This window comes from Camelus dromedarius, chromosome 5 (assembly GCF_036321535.1).
Source record: "Camelus dromedarius isolate mCamDro1 chromosome 5, mCamDro1.pat, whole genome shotgun sequence".
Classification (NCBI taxonomy): domain Eukaryota; kingdom Metazoa; phylum Chordata; class Mammalia; order Artiodactyla; family Camelidae; genus Camelus; species Camelus dromedarius.
Window position 1 is genome coordinate 15,515,097 of NC_087440.1, and position 19,464 is coordinate 15,534,560.

At 39.5% G+C, this 19,464-nt stretch overlaps 1 protein-coding gene and 1 long non-coding RNA gene across 8 annotated transcripts in view; one reads left to right on the top strand and one right to left on the bottom strand.

Moving 5' to 3' along the window:
- Window positions 1-17,666, top strand: part of ATP8B4 (ATPase phospholipid transporting 8B4 (putative)) — a 211,440-nt gene extending 193,774 nt beyond the window's left edge. For all 7 annotated transcript variants that reach the window (XM_064485612.1, XM_064485615.1, XM_064485614.1 and 4 more), the window contains 4 exons: window positions 2,147-2,392; window positions 9,852-9,990; window positions 12,779-12,909; window positions 14,539-17,666. In XM_064485612.1, the coding sequence (XP_064341682.1) occupies window positions 2,147-2,392; window positions 9,852-9,990; window positions 12,779-12,909; window positions 14,539-14,820 (798 nt within the window). In that variant the 3' untranslated portion in view covers window positions 14,821-17,666. The remainder of the gene's footprint in view (window positions 1-2,146; window positions 2,393-9,851; window positions 9,991-12,778; window positions 12,910-14,538) is intronic.
- LOC105104712 (uncharacterized) overlaps window positions 15,303-19,464 on the bottom strand; it is a 128,261-nt gene continuing 124,099 nt past the window's right edge. The window contains exon 8 of the long non-coding RNA XR_010380850.1: window positions 15,303-15,364. This is a non-coding gene — a long non-coding RNA (uncharacterized LOC105104712). The remainder of the gene's footprint in view (window positions 15,365-19,464) is intronic.

Below are 19,464 nucleotides of genomic sequence, written 5' to 3' on the forward strand. Positions count from 1 at the left end.
AAGAAGTAAAGATTAGAGTAGAAATAATTGAAATAGAGACTAAGAAGCCAATAGAGAAAGTCAGTGAAACCAAAACCTTGTTCCTTGAAAAGCTAAACAAAATTGACAAACCTTATTATTATCGTCATTACTTTGTTATTATTTATTGAAGCATCTGTGTGTTTTTTTTTTTCCCCTCGAGAGCTGCGGCAAGAACTCTGTTGAATTCATTCGCATTTAATCATAAGCGGTTCTGTGAGGGAGATGCTGTTGTTTGCATTTCTGGAGATGAGGAAACTGAGGCTCAGACAGATTAAGTAGTAGGTCTAAGACTACACACCTGCCAAGCAGCAGAGCTAGGGTTTGAACTCAGGATTGTCTGGCTCCAAAGCCTGTGCATGTAACCTTATCAGTCACTGGACTAGCAGAAGAAGCACCTAAGAGCGTCACAAACAGGATTTCCTGAAGAAGCTATGTCAGTGTTTCTCATTGGGCCCCATTCATCAAGACCTGAGCCATCCTTCAAGCAAGAAGGGGAACATGGTCTGTTCCCAGAGTTCGTGCCTGGGTTGCTCCCTCCTTGGCTGCTTCACCTCACCCGTGGTCCTGTGACGTCACCAGTGGTCAGTTCTTGCCATACTTTTTGGCTGTGGTGCTCACAGCATGGTCATCAGCATGACTTTGGAGCTGGTTAGAAATGTAGATTCTCAGGCCCCACCCCAGCCCTCCTGAATCGTAATCAGCTCCCCAGGTCATTAGTGCGCATGTGAAGTGTGAGGAGCGCTGCTTCAGCTTCTCTCAGGACCCTGCTGGGGCTAAGCATGATGCCTTCTCATTCTGTCTCAATTCTTAGTCCTGGTCACCTAGTGACTGCCGTTGGAATCCTCCCTGGGTAGAGCACTCAGCTCTTCAGGCTCGGCTCCTTCCTCCATAGAATCCCCCATGCAGTTTCCCCCATTCCCGGTTCCCCTACTCCTGCTCACCTTCCCTCAAAAGTTGGGAACTCAGGTGCACCAATTCTGACTCTGCAGCTCTCTGCTGACATTCCCTGGTCACTAGCATATACTGCTTTGACAGCTAACCCCTGGGGCCACTGGCTGCACAGGAGGTACTAGAACCCCGGGAGCATGAGTGCAGCTGCAACAGAGTGTTGGAAAGAAACTTCAGTTTGAAGCCAGATATCTGGGTGCAAGTTAAGTTCTGGTTCTGCTGTAAGAGCTGTGTGGTCTCTCATGAATTGCTCTTGGAGACTCCGGTTCCTCTTGTATAAAATAGGGATCATTTTTTTCCCACTTTTAAAAAAATTGAAGTACAGTCAGTTACAGTGTGTCAATTTGTGGTGTACAGCACAGTGTCCCAGTCATGCATATATATACATACATTCATTTTCATATTCTTTTTCATTAAAGGTTATTTCAAGATACTGAACATAGTTCCCTGTGCTATACTAAAGAAACGTTTTAAAAAATCTGTTTTTATATATAGTGGCTAACATTTCTAAATCTCAAACCCCCAAATTTATCCCTTCCCACCCTCTTTCCCCGGTAACCATAAGGTTGATTACTATGTATGCAAGTCTGCTTGTTTTATAGATGAGTTCATAGTGTCCTTTTTTTTCTTAAGATTCCACATGTGAGTGATACCATATGGTATTTTTCTTTCTCTTTCTGGCTTACTTCACTTGGAATGACGTTCTCCAGGTCCATCCATGTTGCTGCAATTGTCAATATTTTATTCTTTTGTATGGCTGAGTAGTATTCTATTATATAAATATACCACAACTTCTTTATTGAGTCATCTGTCAGTGGACATTTAGGTTGCCTATATATCTTGGCTGTTGTAAATAGTGCTGCTGTGAACACTGGGGTGCATGTATTTTTTCAACTTAGAGTTCCCTCCAGATATATACCCAGAAGTGGGATTGCTGGGTCATATGGTAAGTCTATTTTTAATTTTTTGAGGAATCTCCAAACTTTTCCATTTGGCTGCACCAGTAAAATGTGGATCATTTTATTACCATTTAGGTTACTGTGGGAATGAAAACAAATTGAATAGTGCATATCAGGACAGGCTTAGACATGCACATGCTGTTTCTGGAGATAGGGAATTCAGGGCCTCTCCAACTTCTTCTCAAGCCTCCTTCGCTGAAGTAACTCTTTGTTGACAGGATGTTAGTGACCAGAACAGCATGGATTGTCCCCAGCTCTACAGACCTGGACAGCTGAATCTACTTTTTAACAAGCATAAATTTTTCATCTGTGTGGCACATGGGATCTACACCTCATTAGCCCTTTTCTTTATCCCCTATGGGGCCTTTTACAACGTGGCTGGAGAAGACGGACAGCACATCGCAGACTACCAGTCTTTTGCAGTTACCATGGCCACATCTTTGGTCATTGTGGTCAGTGTGCAGGTAAGCTACTGGTGAAAATATCTTAACTTGATGGCTTTACGGCTTTTAAAATTATGTTTCATTGTTGACAGTAATCCTAAAGGAATACTAGGGTTTTCTTTTTAACTGCACATTTTGAGATAAAATAGCTTTAACACAAATTTCCAGACGTCAGGATTAGCACTGTGTGTCTGTAACCTCCATGTCAGTAGAAACCTCACAATGAATCACTGCTTGGGAACATTGTTAAGTAAAGAAAAATAATTATACTACTACTTCCTCCTTATATTTTCTTCTTGGAAGAAAAATTTTCCAATGATAACATACTTTTCTATAATATCTATATGACTTAGCAACTTCCAGGTTTTTTTAAGGTGAGTTCTAAAGTTTATTTGGCAGTATATTTCTGTGGAATTATTCAAGAGGTTCAGTGTTATGTCTGTGGTGTATCATAGGAGCTCTTCTGGTATGAGTGGTTTTTGATGATCCACTGACTTTGACTGGGCATTTTGAGTTTGTTTCTGTTTCCTCTTTAATGCAAATGGTGGACAACACTATTAGATATTGAGTTAGAATTCACTAAAGCCATCCACCTCATTAAAATCTGTAACTCTGGGTGGATACAACAAGCAGCGTAACCTCTGTTTTTTGTTTTTATTTGTGTGTTTTTCTTAAAGGGAAAGTATCAATCAAGGGCTTAATTTTTATAGATTCAGAGTTTGATCTGCCTTTGGTCAGTCCTTTTTCTATACTATAAATGACTTCTTTTACAAATCTTAGCTACTTATACCCAACAAAAGATCTCATTAAACCCTAGACTTTCTCTTCATGACAGAATAAATATTTATTAGATTGAACGAATCAAATGTAAACATACTGCTTTTAAAGGTCATCCCTACCATTCCTTAGCCCATGTAAGTGAGTGTCACTGACTTCATACCAAAGCCATTAACACTTGACATCTTGGGAGTCCAAAATTCAGAGTCAGAGAGGTAGCATCCAAAAGCAAAACTAGATTTCTCCACTCAAAGGGGAGTTCTGTTTGTTTCACAACTGAATAAAACATACTGATGCTTTGTGAACCCTCCATATGAAGTTCCCCTGTGTTCAGTTCTGTAGCAGAGGAGAAAATAATGGAGTTACTTGGGGGCATCTGACCTAGCTAAGGCATCTATCATGAAATCACAGTTTCAATCAGAAACTGCTGTCCTACATACATAAAATAGTAAGTTTCAACAATTTTGTGAATAAGCTCACTTTGACAGTGGTATTAACATCCTTTCCTCTCTGTCTAAGCTTGACTTGGTGTCATGATAACAACTCCCATGACATTTCCATGGCCTGTGAGTACAGCTGTAAATCTTACGTACCTGTCCTGCTGATGCTGCATACCAAACTTTAGCAGTCTCTATTTTTCATATCAGTTTTATTTCAGTTATTTGAATTGTAAAATATTCTTTTTAACATTCCAAACAATACAGAAGTGTTTAAAATATAATGAACCATCCTCCATTCCTTCGCCATACTCCCTAGACTAATTACTACTGTGATTACCTTAAATCCTTCCGTATTTTTTCCTCTGCTTTGAGACGTACACACACTATATTCAAGGAAGAGGGATCACAGTATGTATACTATTCTGAAATATGCACTTCTCACTTAACAAGACATTATGGACAACTTTTTAAATGAACACATTCAGATCTAAGTCTTCTTAAGAGCTTCACAGAATTTTATAATATGGATATATAATAATATTGATAGACATCCAGGATGTATCTTTTTTTGGTTTGTTATTGAAGAAATGCTAGTTCATATACTAGTACATATTTTATATACTGTCAGATAAATTCCTAGAAATAAAATTTCTTGTGTCAGAACTCCTTTAACACCTCTAACTTTTACCAGTCTGATGGATGAAGAATGCCATTTTGTTGTTTTCACTGCTGGGTCAGAGTATGTACATTTAAAATTTCATTGATATTGCCATGTCACTTTCCAAAAAAAAAAAAAAAAAAGATCGTAGTTGCAGACAACAGACACCTCTTTAAGTAAAAAAGGATTATAAAAAGCTATTAGGTAGCTTTAGAATCTTCAGGAGGACAAATGAACCACGGAGAGCCACAGTGAGGCAAGGCACCCAACCACGTGGCTGCAACTTTGAAATGAAATGAAACCATTGCTTTTACCACCTCTTACAGCTTGGCTCTGGTCACAGTGGACACCAGAAGGTTAGCCACAGACTTCCAAAGAATCACCACCTCCACCACCATGTTGTCAAATACTGAGTATTAAAGTTTTCCATTGCAATGATCATTCTTATCAAGTTCTCCTTGTATTTCAAGGAGATTTTGCCTTATGTAATTCAAGGCTATTTTTTTTGCATTGTAATGGGTCTTGATTGATATTTGATACTAGTTTTACTTATCTTGCTTTTTTGGTTTGCATGTGCCTGATATATAATCTGGGCCCATCTCTTCATTTTCATCTCTTTCTTATTTAATCATTTAGTTTTTCTCTTTCGATAAGGGAGTTAAGCTGCTCCGTTTATTGTAACAACTTATGTGTTTTATCTTGTTTCTTTCATGTTATTTTATGATTACTTTCAATTCTAATTTATTTCCATTTTTTCTTTTTCAAACTTGGATGCATTGTGATTTTAAATATTCTATTTATCATGAATAATTTCTAAGTTTTACTATTGTATTCCCATTTTACTAGTGATTTCTCCCATTTTTAGTCACTTCAATCTCAATTTCCATATTCATACACCAAAATTAAATAATAACTGTATCCATTACCACATTTCACTATCCTTTTCTTCACCTTCCCTCATCCACCTCCAAATTAAATAATTTTGGAAATGTTTTTACTTTAATTCTCCCTTCTTGCCCTTACTCTTGAGTACTTAATAACATATAATTTTAGTTCTAGGATGCTCCTTTAACATATGTTTTGACTCTTGAAAAATTATTTTAAAATTAATACTTAGCTCATACATTATTGCTCATTTAGGGCCGACTATACATTTATCAGAATTTTTGTTCACTACCATTTTTATGCTCTTTGTTCTCATTTAATTACATATTTTATATATATATATATATATGTATTTTAAATTGAAGTATAGTCAGTTTACAATGTTGTGTCAATTTCTGGAGTACAGCACAATGCTTCAGTCATACATCAACATACATATATTCATTTTCATATTATTTTTCACCATGAGTTACTATGAGATATTGAATATAAACTTGTTTATCTATTTTATATATAGTAGTTAGTATCTGCAAATCTCGAACTCCCAATTTCTCTCTTCCCACCCACTTCCCCACATGGTCACCATAAGTTTGTTTTCTATGTCTGTGAGTCTGTTTCTGTTTTGTAAATAAGGTCATTTGTCCTTTTTTTTTTTTTTTTTTTGAGATTCCATATATGAGTGATATCATATGGTATTTTTCTTTCTCTTTCTGGCTTACTTCACTTAGAATGACGTTCTCCAGGTCCATCCATGTTGCTGCAAATGGTATTATTTTACTCTTTTTTATGACTGAGTAGTATTCCATTGTATAAAAATACCACAGCTGCTTTATCCAGTCATCTGTCGATGGACATCTAGGTTGTTTCCCTGTCTTGGCTATTGTAAATAGTGTTGCTATGAACATTGGGGTACATGTACCTTTTTAAATGAAGGTTCCCTCTGGAGATATGCCTAGGAATGGGATTGCTGGATCATATGGTAAGTCTATTTTTAGTCTTTTGAGGAATCTCAATACTGTTTTCCATAATGGCTGCACCAAACTACATTCCCACCAACAGTGTAAGAGGGTTTCCTTTTCTCCACAGCCTCTCCAGCATTTATCCTTTGGGGTGTTTTGAATGATGGCCATTCTGACTGGTGTGAGGTGATACCTCATTATAGTTTTAATTTGCATTTCTCTGATAATTATTGATATTGAGCATTTTTTCATGTGCCTGTTGCCCATTTGTGTGTCTTCACTAGAGAATTGCTTGTTTAGGTCTTCTGCCCATTTTTGGATTGGGTTGTTTGTTTTTTTCTTATTAAGTTGTATGAGCTGTTTTTATATCCTGGAAATTAAGCCCTTGTCAGTCTCATCATTTGCAAATATTTTTTTTCCATTCTGTACCTTATCTTTATGTTTTACTTATGGTTTCCTTTGCTGTGCAAAAGCTTGTAAGTTTAATTAGCTCCCTTTTTTTTTTTTTTTTTTTTTTTTGCGTAATTTTGCTCTTATTTCTATTGCTTGGGTAGACTGCCCTAGGAGAACATTGCTGAGATTTATGTCAGATAATGTTTTGCCTATGGTTTCTTCTAAGAGGTTTATAGTGTCTTGTCTTATGTTTAAGTCTTTAAGCCATTTTGAGTTTATTTTTGTGTATGGTATGAGGGAGTATTCTAACTTCATTGATTTACATGCAGCTGTCCAGTTTCCTGATTTATTTGGTTGTAGTAATTTCCTTGAGTAATTTTTTCAGCAAGGGTGCATGGATGTTACGTTTTTGAGTTCAAATCTTTCTGCATCTTTACATTTAAATGATATGTTGGATAGGCATAAGACTGTAGAATCAGAGCAGTTTTCTTGAGGAACTCTGTGTTTTTCCACAACATCCCAGTTTCAGTGTAACAATTTGAGATTAGGCTGATTCTCTTTCCTTTGTAAGTAATATTTTCTCTGTCTAGAAGCTTATGTTCTTTGTCCTTGGACTTTAAAAATGTCACCAGAATGTAACTTATATCATTACTGAGGATTTAGAGTACCCTCCCAAACTGAAAATCTTTGCTGTTTATTATCACAGAGCAGTTTTCTTCTGTCGCTTCTTTGATTCTTTCTCTATTTCTCTTCCTGTTTCTACGATGACATTATTTGTATATTGGGCCCATGGATCTGAGATCTGTGGATTTGCCATCCATGTCTATATCTTTTTGCACACAGCTTCCATTTTCCATTTCTTCAAGTTTTTGCCCTCTATTATGAGAGATTATTTCCATGTTTTTTCCAGAATATTAATTCAGTCCTCATCAGTGCCCATTCTTATTTGATTTCCCCATTGAATTTTTAAATTCAGAAATAATGCTTTTTTTCTTCCAGAATTTTTTCATGTGATCTAATTGCAACTCCTTAAGAGTTTTCATTACTTTTTTTTTTTTTGGTTATAGTGCTTGTCTGTCTTTTGTATTAGTTCTGCCTCACTAGGAGCCACCTGTTCTTTTTTTTTTTTTTTTTTTTTTTTTTTTCCAACTCAGTCCTCTTAAATGAGTTGTGGTTTTTTTTTTTTTGCCTACTCACACCCACACAGGTCAGGCTATTGGTGTCTTTTAATGAACTGACAGGTGGTGAAAGGTTGAGCTGGGGACTGGGGTCTAATGTCTTAACAGATGGACTGGAAAACCACCATCTCTTTGCTAAGGCATGGAAAGCAGGGCTCTCTGTTCTTAGGCCTCTTGAGGAAAGAAAAGGCAGTCCCTTTATCACCCCTGCAGTTTCATCGAGGCTGCCGGCATTCTTTTAATGGGGCATCATTTTAAAGGACAGTGAACGTCTATGGGAAGGGGAAGTGTATCTCCATGTGCAGAGAGGCATCTGTTTACTACATAGGTAGAGCCGCCTCAGGCAGGCAAGAAATCTCTGGTCTTGCACCAGACTCTGCTAGAAATGCACACCTTCACTTGGACCATTTGGGAACTCTGAGATACAAATAAGAATACTAGAACCCACTTTTTTCCCCCTGAAAACTCAAGTGTTCGTATTTACCTTAATTCCCCCATAGTAAGCCACTCTTTCAGCTCTGCTGCCATAACAAGTTACTGGACAGGAGAAGGGCCTGTGAACGTGCTCCCAGATCACCATAAACCCTAGCTTGTGAATGTTATGCTGAAAGAGGATTAAGGATTTTTCTTTGTTATTATTTGAATAATTTGAGAAATGATAATCAAACTGGATTAGAATATTGATGTAAAACAGATTGTACCTTTGGCAAAATAGTCATAGGATAAGTTACATACAGATTATAAAATGTTGCACTTGCTCACTATGAAAAACACTTTTCCAATAGAAAAATTCTGAGAGCGATCTGGAAAGTAGCTTTGAAATTAGAAACCATTGTGCTTCCTTATTTCTCACTTAAAAGAAGTTTAACATTTTATTTCCTGATTTTGACTCAACCTTGGCAGATATAATGGCTTGCAGATGTAAGTCCTAAAGTCAGTTGTCTACCAGAAATGTCAAATCAGTCCCTTGTGTTGGGCAGTAAGTGGGAGTGCCTGTGGTTGACAGGTGCAGCCATCTTTTCACGCAACTATTCCCAGAAAACATTACTCAGGAAAACGATGCTCTTTTTTTTTTTTTTTTTCGGTTTGCTTTTTATTTTTTTTAAACATTTTTTATTGAGTTATAGTCATTTTACAATGTTGTGTCAAATTCCAGTGTAGAGCACAATTTTTCAGTTATACATGAACATACATACATTCATTGTTACATTCTCTTTCGCTGTGAGCCACCACAAGATCTTGTGTATATTTCCCTGTGCTACACAGTACAGTCTTGTTTATCTAGTCTGCATTTTGAAATCCCAGTCCCTTCCCACTCCCTGTCCCCCTTGGCAACCACAAGTTTGTATTCTATGTCCATGGGTCTGTTTCTGTTTTGTATTTATGGGGTTTTTTTTGTTTTGTTTTTTTAGATTCCGCATATGAGTGATCTCATATGGTATTTTTCTTTCTCTTTCTGGCTTACTTCACTTAGAATGACTTTCTCCAGGAGCATCCATGTTGCTGCAAATGGCATTATGTTGTCGGTTTTTATGGCTGAATAGTATTCCATTGTATAAATATACCACCTCTTTATCCAGTCATCTGTCGATCGACATTTAGGCTGTTTCCATGTCTTGGCTATTGTAAATAGTGCTGCTATGAACATTGAGGTGCAGGTGTCATTTTGAGTAGGGTCCCTTCTGGATATATGCCAGGAGCGGGATTCCTGGGTCATCCAGTAAGTCTATTCCTAGTCTTTAGAGGAATCTCCATACTGATTTCCACAGTGGCTGCACCAAACTACATTCCCACCAACAATGTAGGAGGGTTCCCTTTTCTCCACAGCCTTTCCAGCATTTGCCATTTGTGGATTTTTGAATGATGGCCATTCTGACTGGTGTGAGGTGATACCTCATTGTAGTTTTGATTTGCATTTCTCTGATAATTAGTGATATTGAGCATTTTTTCATGTGCCTATCGATCATTTGTATGTCTTCCTTGGAGAATTGCTTGTTTATTAGGTCTTCTGTCCATTTTTGGATTGGGTGGTTTGTTTTTTTCTTAAGTCATATGAGCTGCTTATATATTCTGGAGATCAAGCTTTTGTCAGTTTCATTTGCAAAAACTTTCCCCCATTCCGTAGGTTGTAAAACAATGCTCTTTTAATCCTCAAAAAGACCTCCCTTTTATCTTTCACTTTATTCACAGATAGCCTTGGATACCAGTTACTGGACTGTCATTAATCATGTTTTCATCTGGGGCAGCATAGCAACTTATTTCCTCATTTTATTTACAACGCACAGTAATGGCATCTTTGGCATCTTCCCAAACCAGTTTCCATTTGTTGGTAAGTGAGTCCTACTGTCTGCTGGGGCCTAATGTCAAGCTGTCCTTTATCTGACTTTGTAATTCATTCTCTTTGTTGGGTGGGACTAGGGATGACCAGTAATCCTGCCTCTAGGAATTGACTGAGTCAGACATCTGAAGGCTTATAGGCTTGAAACAAGCTATAGAAGATTAGGTTCTGCTGTCCCTACCAGATGCAGAAGAATCATTGAAATAGCTGCTTACAGGTTCCTCACAGCCCACGTGCAGCAGACTGTCCTTCTGTGAATACAAAGCATGGCACATTTATATCAGGGCTACCTGAAAACCTGTGAAGTTCATGTATGAAGGAGGGAAGAGAAAGAAATGCCAGGCTTTCTCTTTTATGCCACATTATCACCAGCATCTCTGCTAACGTTCACCTGTGGAACTTACTGGCACTTAAAGAATGTATAATTTAGAGCCTTATAAAAATTGCTGGCCATTAGTCTATAAGTGGCACAAAGAGTAGGCTGTAGTTAGGCAACCAGGGTTCAAGTGTCATCTCTGCCTCTTAAAAGCTGTGTGATCTGAGGCAAATTTTTTTTTCCTTTTCATGCCTTAATGCCTTCAATTCTAAACTGAGGGTATTAATAGTTCCTATTTTTGTAGGAAATTTGTGAGGGTTAAATGAGATAATGCATATAAAATGCTTAGCATGTAACCTGCTACATGGTACGTTTTTGATAAATGTTACCTGCAATGATGATGATGATGAGTAAAGCAAATGTGGCTTGATTACTGGTCGGGGACTTTGAAAGTGATTTGACAGCAGATGGGTAGCAAAGAGACTTCCTAAAATCACTTAAAACCCGGAGATTCTATGATTCTACCAAGAGTATGCATCTGGTCTACCTACAGAGTATACTATCATCGCACTCCACATATCAAAATGATTCCTAGCAAGAGCCACTGAGCTTTATGCAGTGAGACTATGAATATACTTTTTCAAAAGTTTTGAAATCTCTAGTGTGTGTGAGAAAAGTTGGTAACAGTGCTGTTTCTGAATTCATCTCAGCAGCCTGGAAAAAAGAGCTGCACAGTGACAACCTTCTTGTGCTCCAGCAAGACTGAGATCTGCATCCACTAGTTGGGAAATCCAACCTAGAAAAATAATTCTTAGACTACTGATTCATGTAGAAAGCAAAATAAGAGCAACTATAGAGTTATGTATTTCCAGAGGCACCTGGAATTGTAATTCCGTTTAAATGCATGTATAAGCTTAAGAGCATTGTATACAATTTTTGCCTTGCTCTCTGTATACATGGAGATCTTTAAATTGCACCACTCTTGCTTAATATGTAATGTTAATCCTTGGTTTGCCAAAAGATTCCACCCATGTAGAAACATGCTGGTTATGAATAAGCATATTAGGAAAGAAAGAGACATTAAAACTATTTTTAATTTTTTTTTCTTGGTTGCCAAATCTGAAAGTTCAGTGCATTGACCAGAAGACTTCCAGTCCTGAGAGAGCATTCTAGCATGCATAATGAGACTGGACTGCCTCAACAGGAGAAAGTAGCTTGTGTAGGGACCACCCTCTCCAGCTAAGGACATGCCATTCCAGGAATTAATTACTGAGTTCCAATGAGACTTTTCAAAAGTTAGATCAACATTGAGGTTTAAGAAATTTTTTTTTTCCTTAGTAGCCAGCGGCAAGCAGGAGTGTGGTTTTAAAGTGAAGCTTGTTTTTTCCAGCCATGCCTGGGGCTACTGAGCTTCAAGGAGCTCAAAGAGACATTTAATTTATTGAGTCAGGTTTGTTTCTGCCCAGGCATCTGGAGTCAAGCACTCTGGTAGGCAGATTCTATTCTCTTAAGACAGACAATGCAGACATACTGATCGGTAGCCAAACCCTCATACCCAGAGCCCATTCAAATAGTGTTAACACTTTAGCATTGGGAGGGGGACCCTGGATAACTGGAGGTATCACGTGCCTAGAAAACCTACAGGAACAAAAAAGTTCATTTTGGCAATCTAAGTAGGGTTGACATCTTCCGTAGAATTTGTCTGTCTGCCTTACTGAACCTTATTGCTTTGTCTAAACAAACATCCCAGTGTATGAGGTGTGAGTGTAAAATAGAACTGGCTGCAGGCGTGGAAATGAGTTTCACTACTCTGCTGAGCTGGAATACTGAGTGGCTGCATCAGTGGTTTCCTGGTGTGGAGAATGCTCTTTTCACAAACCCAGAGGCATCCCTAATCTCCTTGGAACCTTGAGGACTTCATAACTGAGTGAACATAAAAGAAGTCAGCAGGTCCCTTTGAGGCAAGTTCTTTGGGCCTTTGCCCCAATTGAAAAGACTGGCCCTGTAGTCGCCCACCTTTTATGACATAGCCCATCGACAAAACCGTTATTTGAGATTGTACCTGCGTCCAGGACATACATTGTGTAGTTTTGATATGATAGTTTTGTTTGAGTCCATAAGGGTAAATGTGGCTTTGAAAATAATGGCTGCTTTGTAGTTGAGGGAGCTTGAGGCTGGATGAGCGAATTCTGCTTCATGAGTGAAGCTGGGCTGAGCGTAGTTGGCCCTGGCTGGCAGCCTCCAAGTGATCAGGCCACGAAGCAGTTCCCAAGGGTGATCTGACCTTTCTTGCCTTCTTCTCATCACCACTGAACAGCCTGTATCCTGGGGAAGATACCCAGTGGGTCTCTCTAGGTCATCCAAACCTCACCATTTCGAAAAAGGTCTTATAGCAATAGAGTCAATTTATTCAATAATTCTGGCCTATTTATAACCACAGTGTATATTTTTCTTTAATAATAGGAAACGCACGACATTCCTTGACCCAGAAGTGCATCTGGCTTGTTATTCTCTTAACAACAGTGGCTTCATTTATGCCTGTGGTGGCATACAGGTTTTTGAAGGTGGATTTATTCCCAACTCTGAGTGATCAGGTACGTTGCAGTGCTGTTGAGCTCAGGAGGAGCTGGGTCTTTGCTCTTGGAATCATGTCCTGTGCTGGTTGGAGGTCCAGGGAATGGCTAATGGATTTCTCATCGGCAGACACCTCCAGGTGCACAGCATCACATCACACGAGATGGAATTGCCCGTATAGGAGTGGACTAGCCCTGGGGGTGCCAGTGAAGATAAGTGTCTTCACTGAAAGTGGGTGGGGAGTCCTGAAGTGCCAGTTAAATTGGATATTTTTAAAAGTTGACTTTCAAAATACAAGCTGATTGGCAGCATTTTGCTCTAAGGCGAAGGCAAGCTAGAGGGAAAGGTACTGACTTGCGGAAAGTAAAGGGAACAGTTACAGAGACAGGCAAGGGATGAGGTGAGCGGGCTCTAAACTTTTGTAGGAATATGGTAGCAGATTGTTAAATGTGGGGGAGATGGTACTTTCGGAACAGATTAAGAAAGGGAACAGCAACATGATAGCTGGGTTGGAAAAAAAAAAGAAGAAAAACAGAACAGATTATAGAAATACCTAAACTAAGGGATTAACAAAACATAATTTAGTATTTTGTGGGAAGAGGGATATAAGCAAGACAGTGTCAAAGGTCAGGACCCAGGTAACAAGAGAAAAGGAGAAGGAAGGAGGAGACACACATTTGTAGCCACATCATGAGAAGGGGGAAATACTCAGCGGCCGAGTGACCAGGCTGATGATGCTGAGAAGACGTGAGGTAAAAATTTCCTTATCGTAAAATCCTTCACATTCTGGAGCCAAAGTACAAACAGATTCACTCTGAAATGATTCATGGATTCCCCTGTGATGTTTGTCCTTTCCATTTGGCTCTGTGAGCTCATTCTGATGTAAACTCAGAAAATGATGGATGAGCTGAAGGAAGGAAGACGCTGCTCATTTCTTCCTAGGTTTAGTCAGATCATGATTTTCTGCTCAATGGCTTTCTCCTGCCGTCAAAGTCAGAGTCCAAGCGATCAGCTGACTTAGAGAACAAGGTGCCTTGCACCAAACCTTCCATCTTTTTTCTCCTCAGCGTTATAGGGAAAGGAAAGAAATGCTGGAAACCCACACAAATGAGGTTGAGCTCTTCAAAAGACCGCAAGAAGTCCCCAAATAAATAAAAATCCCTGAAAATCTCCTGGTACTTTGACCAGCCACAAGAGTTGGAAATTTCTTACTCTCATTTTCTAAATATTCTCCTAGACCAGATACTAATTGATCATCAGAGCCCAAGAACCTCTAAAAGAGAGGGGAAAGGCTCATTGGCGGGGAACAGGACTGTAAATTGTTACACTTTGTTTGGGTGGTGCCTGTTAGAAAATCTTTCTGTGCAAAAGTATGTTTCTATTCATTTAAGATGGATATATGAGACAGAGACAATCATGAAATTTATCTTAAACACTTCCTGCCTAAGTGTGTCAGTAGAAATGGTCAGACCGGCATCCAGTCCTCTTTTGCATGGACAGTTTCTTGGTGAAAAACTTGCACTGAAGCTGAGTACTTTGTAACCGTTGAAGTCGCTTTTACCAAAAAGGCTTGCACTTTGCAAAGCGGCCTCTGCGTGGAGCCTCCCATTCGGATGCCTCATCTCACTCTGGGTCTCCTTTGTCTCCAGATCCGCCAGTGGCAGAAGGCTCAAAAGAAGGCCAGGCCCCGGCATAGCCGAAAGCCTCAGACTCGGAGATCAAGCTCGAGAAGATCTGGATATGCTTTCGCTCACCAAGAGGGCTATGGAGAGCTTATCACATCTGGAAAAAATATGCGAGCTAATAATCCACCCCCCACATCAGGGTTGGAAAAGACACCGGCTAACAGCACTAGCTGGATTGAAAATTTATATAAGAAAACCACAGACACAGTGATCAGCTTTAGCCAGGATAAAACAGTGAAGCTGTGAGTCAAGATGAATTTGAACCACACAGTTATCTTTTCACTTCAGCTGGAGCTGAAATTTAGCTGCCTCCCAAGTGTGGGATTAGGGGCGAAGGGTGGGGCATGTGGCCTGACTTCACCTAAATCTGTCAGACAGTGGCAAGTGCCCATCCAGTAGAGGTGTACTCTGCTGAAAATCAGGCCAGAGGTCACTGTCTGATGCGTGAGTTGGTGGACAGAACCCTCACAATACCAGCACAGGTTTTTATCAACCTGAATACCAACTGGTCTGATCTTTAGAATCTTATTTATGGAGGAAAACTTGTAAATCTGCATCTACAGAGAATGGATCTTCAGGTGGGTAAAAGCATGCGTTCAAAAGATATATATCCCAGCTGAAAAGCATCCTTGTGACAGATGAACACATATACGTAAGATCAGTCATTCCCAAGGGACACTTTAAGATTTAAAATGTGGACCAAGGTGCTTTCAGACTTACAGCAGCTTGTCACTCTCCAGTCTTGACCTCTCCCTGTGTGCTTAGCCAGGACAGCAAATCACCTTCATGCCTGAAGAACAGAAAAGCAGGTTAATGTTCCTCATTTCTCCACTCCTCTAGCGACAAAGTAGACTGAGCATCTTTACAGTGGGATAGGCTGAATATTTGGTTAAATTTATTAAAAAAATTCTCAGGGACATGTTCATGTAATGTCAAAGTATTCTAAATACTTTTCAATGACTTTGATCACAACCTCAGCAGTTATTTGCTCTGTGTCATCCAGGACTATTAATGGAATCAGCAAAGCACTGGAATTTCACAGTTTGATGATAATATTCCATGTAGTATATGTGCAAATACCTTCACCATTTCCAATTTTTAAAAGTTTAGATTTGAAACCAAACCAATTAATAATCTCTTTAATTACTATTTAAATATGCAGGTTTGGGTCATTCAGAGTTAGTTGCTTTTGATATTTAGCTGTCATATTTATAATTCAAACATATAAGACTGAATTTTTTTTAAATTGAAGACAGTCAGTTACAATGTGTCAGTCTCTAGTGTACAGCACAATGTCCCAGTCATGCATATACATGCATATATTCATTTTCATATAAGGTTGAAATATTTACAATTCAAATGTATGAGGTTGATTTTGGGAGATATTTCAGTCCAAATTTCAGTCCACATGTGACTCACCAGTATAGTTTCTGTAAAAGAATTCAGGCAGATTTGTGCTCAGACTCCAGCTCTGGCATGTCTTACCTCTGTCACCTTGGGCAGGTAATGTGCCTCCTCTGAGACTCAGTTTCTTCCTCTGTAAGATGAGGATATACTATCTACCTCATGTGGTTATTTGAGGATTGTCAAAGCACAAATTCTCAAATCATTAAAAATGTAATGCTCATGTGAATAGATGATGAGTTAAGCTCCATTTAACTGATCATCAGAGTAACAGAGCAATTTGAAAATAAAAAATGTGAAGAACTAGAATTTAAGTCATCATTAAGTCATCAGTGGGACAGGCCTTGATGAAATGAGATTGCAAAGTAAGATATAAAACTGGTTAGTTTCCTAAAGGGAAATAAAACTATACAGTGGAATACTACTCAGCCATAAAAACCGACAACATAATTCCATTTGCAGCAACATGGATGCTCCTGGAGAATGTCATTCTAAGTGAAGTAAGCCGGAAAGAGAAAGAAAAATACCATATGAGATCGCTCATATGTGGAATCTAAAAAACAAAAACACAAACAAACAAACAAACAAAAACAAAGCATAAATACAGGACAGAAATAGACTCACAGACTGTATACAGACTTGTGGTTGTCAGGGGGAGGGAGAGTGGGAAGGGATAGACTGGGATTTCAAAATTGTAGAATAGACTACACTGTATAGCACAGGGAAATATACACAAAATGTTATGATAACTCAGAAAAAAATGTGACAATGAGTGTGTATATGTCCATGAATGACTGGAAAATTGTGCTGAACACTGGAATTTGACACAACATTGTAAAATGATTATAAATCAATAAAAAAATGTTAAAAAAAAAAAGAAACATTAGGACCAAAAAATAAATAAATAAATAAATAAAAATAAAAAAACAAAACTATAACCTTGGAGGTAAATTTCTCTATCAGAAAGCCAAAATATATCACCATCATGCCTTATAAATTTTCTACAGATCAGCCTCCAACTTTAAAGAGTCTTTAATCTGGCCCTTACTGAATTACTAGTCAAGGTTTTATTTCTCAGGAAAGTCAGATGGCATTTGGGTGGGCTTAATGGATCACACTTTTTTTTTTTTGCCTTAATTTCTAAGTCTGGGGTAACTTTTCCTGAATGGGATCAAGTAAGATATATGTAAAAGAGCCTACTCCAGTGCTTTAGTCATAGTTAATGCTCACAGATCTTCCCTTTCCTTCTACACACCTGCATAGACTTATCCAGATGTTAGTTTTTAATGTCTAATTTATCAAAGTTTCACTGTGTTTGCTTGCTTTTTGTAACATTTTTGAAAGATTTGAAAACTTTCAGTAAATACTTTGGCACTATTGGTGTTTGGTGTTTTGTCTATTCTTTATTGGGAACTCACTGGGGAGAGTTTTTGTTACATTGATCAACTGATTTTTTTCCTTTCCTTTCCATGCCTAGGGAAGATGTACATCATTCTTAGGATCAGAGACAAGAATGAAATGAACCAGTTCGACCTATGTTTAAGGAATGGTCCACGTTTTTGCAAATTCAGTTCAAATTAAATAAGGCTGTTTATAAACAGATAATGTGGATAGTTGTGAGAAAAGCACGTTATCAGTTTGCTTTGGCGCCACGAGATCCAAATAAACACACACCCATTGCAAGATCATTCAGTTGCCAGGGGTTGTTTTGAACCTGAAGATAAAAAGCCTGAGGGGTGGATGGTGATGGTGATGCCCTGGGGAATAATACAATTTTAGTTTTACATAAATGTCATCTGATTATTTGAAAAGAAAAAAATTAATTCTATATTCAGGACTGAAGTTGGTAACATTGTGTTTTTAAGGTCTCCTTCCAGGTTTTGAGCTCTTAGAGGCAGTGACAAACTGTGTTTTCCAGAGGAGGAATCAAGATTGTGGAGCAGGAGGACGGGGAGCTCACCTCCCCCAACCAACACATCAAAAATACACCTACATGTGGAACAATTCTCACAGAAAACTTAACTGGAAACTGGCCAGACTCCTGTACAACCAGAGCTACAAGATCTCCACATAACTGGGTAGGACTGAAAAAGGCATAGGGCTGGTCCCCCTGCCCCTGAGAGGACCTGAAAGGTGCCCCCCACCCTGGTTGGGGGGAGCAAGGAGGTTGAACCACAGTCTGGGCATCCTAGTTCTGGGGAACAGCAGGTAATAGCTAAGCCCTGGTGGACACTGGGAGAATTGCTGGGATGGCTAGAAGGGCTGGAGAAGCCCAGACCCTACTGAAGAATGGGTGCGTGCTGGCTTGCCAACATTTCAGGGCAGAGAGAGCCTTTAGACTGGCGGCTGCTGCCTGCTCCTCTCCCCAGTCTGAATCGGGCAGACACCCCAGCACTTCTCACTCCACCCCAGAGCTTAGCATGAGATCTGGGCCAGCCGACCCTGGGAAAATACTTCGTAGTTATACCAAGAGACTGAGGGCTGGGGTGTGATCTGGGTGGGGTGGTGGCGCTCACTGGCAGTGTCTGCTTGGGTGGTGCCCAGGAGCATGCCACAGTTAGTCTCCCAGCCTGCCCACTCCACACTGCAGTTTAGCACTGGATCTGGGGCAGACAGGTCCTGGGAGAAGTCTGCCAGAGGCAGCCAGATCTCTGGCGGCAGCTCAGCCGCCTCAATTCCTGCAACCACAATGCCCCAACCCCTAGTTCCCGCCTAGCGAATGCCCGGGCCCCACCTACTCCAAACCATAACCTGGCACTAGATCTGGAATGAACACAATAGAGGAAGGGACGTGACCTTGGGTTGCCTTCGAGTGCAGCTGAAGAGGTTTACACAGTCAGCACGTCAGAGCACTGTGAGTGCGTGGGCCTCATTTAATTTAGCAATCACCTCCTTTGGGGCAGGGCATGCACTCTAGGAGAACAGAGCCTGATTGACCCTCATGGCTCTATTCCTACAACTGGGGAGAAGACCCTGCCCCTGACAGGGCAGTGACAGCCACAGAACAGAGAGGAGGTCCCACCTCACACCCTACACAGGCTTTAGACCCTCCAACACCAACCACACCCTCTAGCAAGGGGTAACAGCCAGCACACCCTAAGGAAAGATGTGGCTGGCATCCATATCAAACCCAACCCTCTCACCAAAAATATTACACACAACCTACCAAAGGATAGAATTTATCTCAAGTATCTTTTCTGACCACAACAGTATGAAATTAGAAATCAACTACAGAAAGATAAATGGGAAAAGAATGAATACATGGAGACTAAACAACATGCTACTAGAAACCAGTGGGTCAATGATGGAATCAAAGATGATTTCAGAAAATACCTTGAGACAAACAAAATGAAAACACAACTGCACAAAATCTATGGAATACAGCAAAAGCAGTTCTAAAAGGGAAGGTCATAATGATATAGGCCTTCCTTAAGAAACAAGAAAGGTCTCAAATAAACAACGTAACCTGTTGCCTAAAAGAATTAG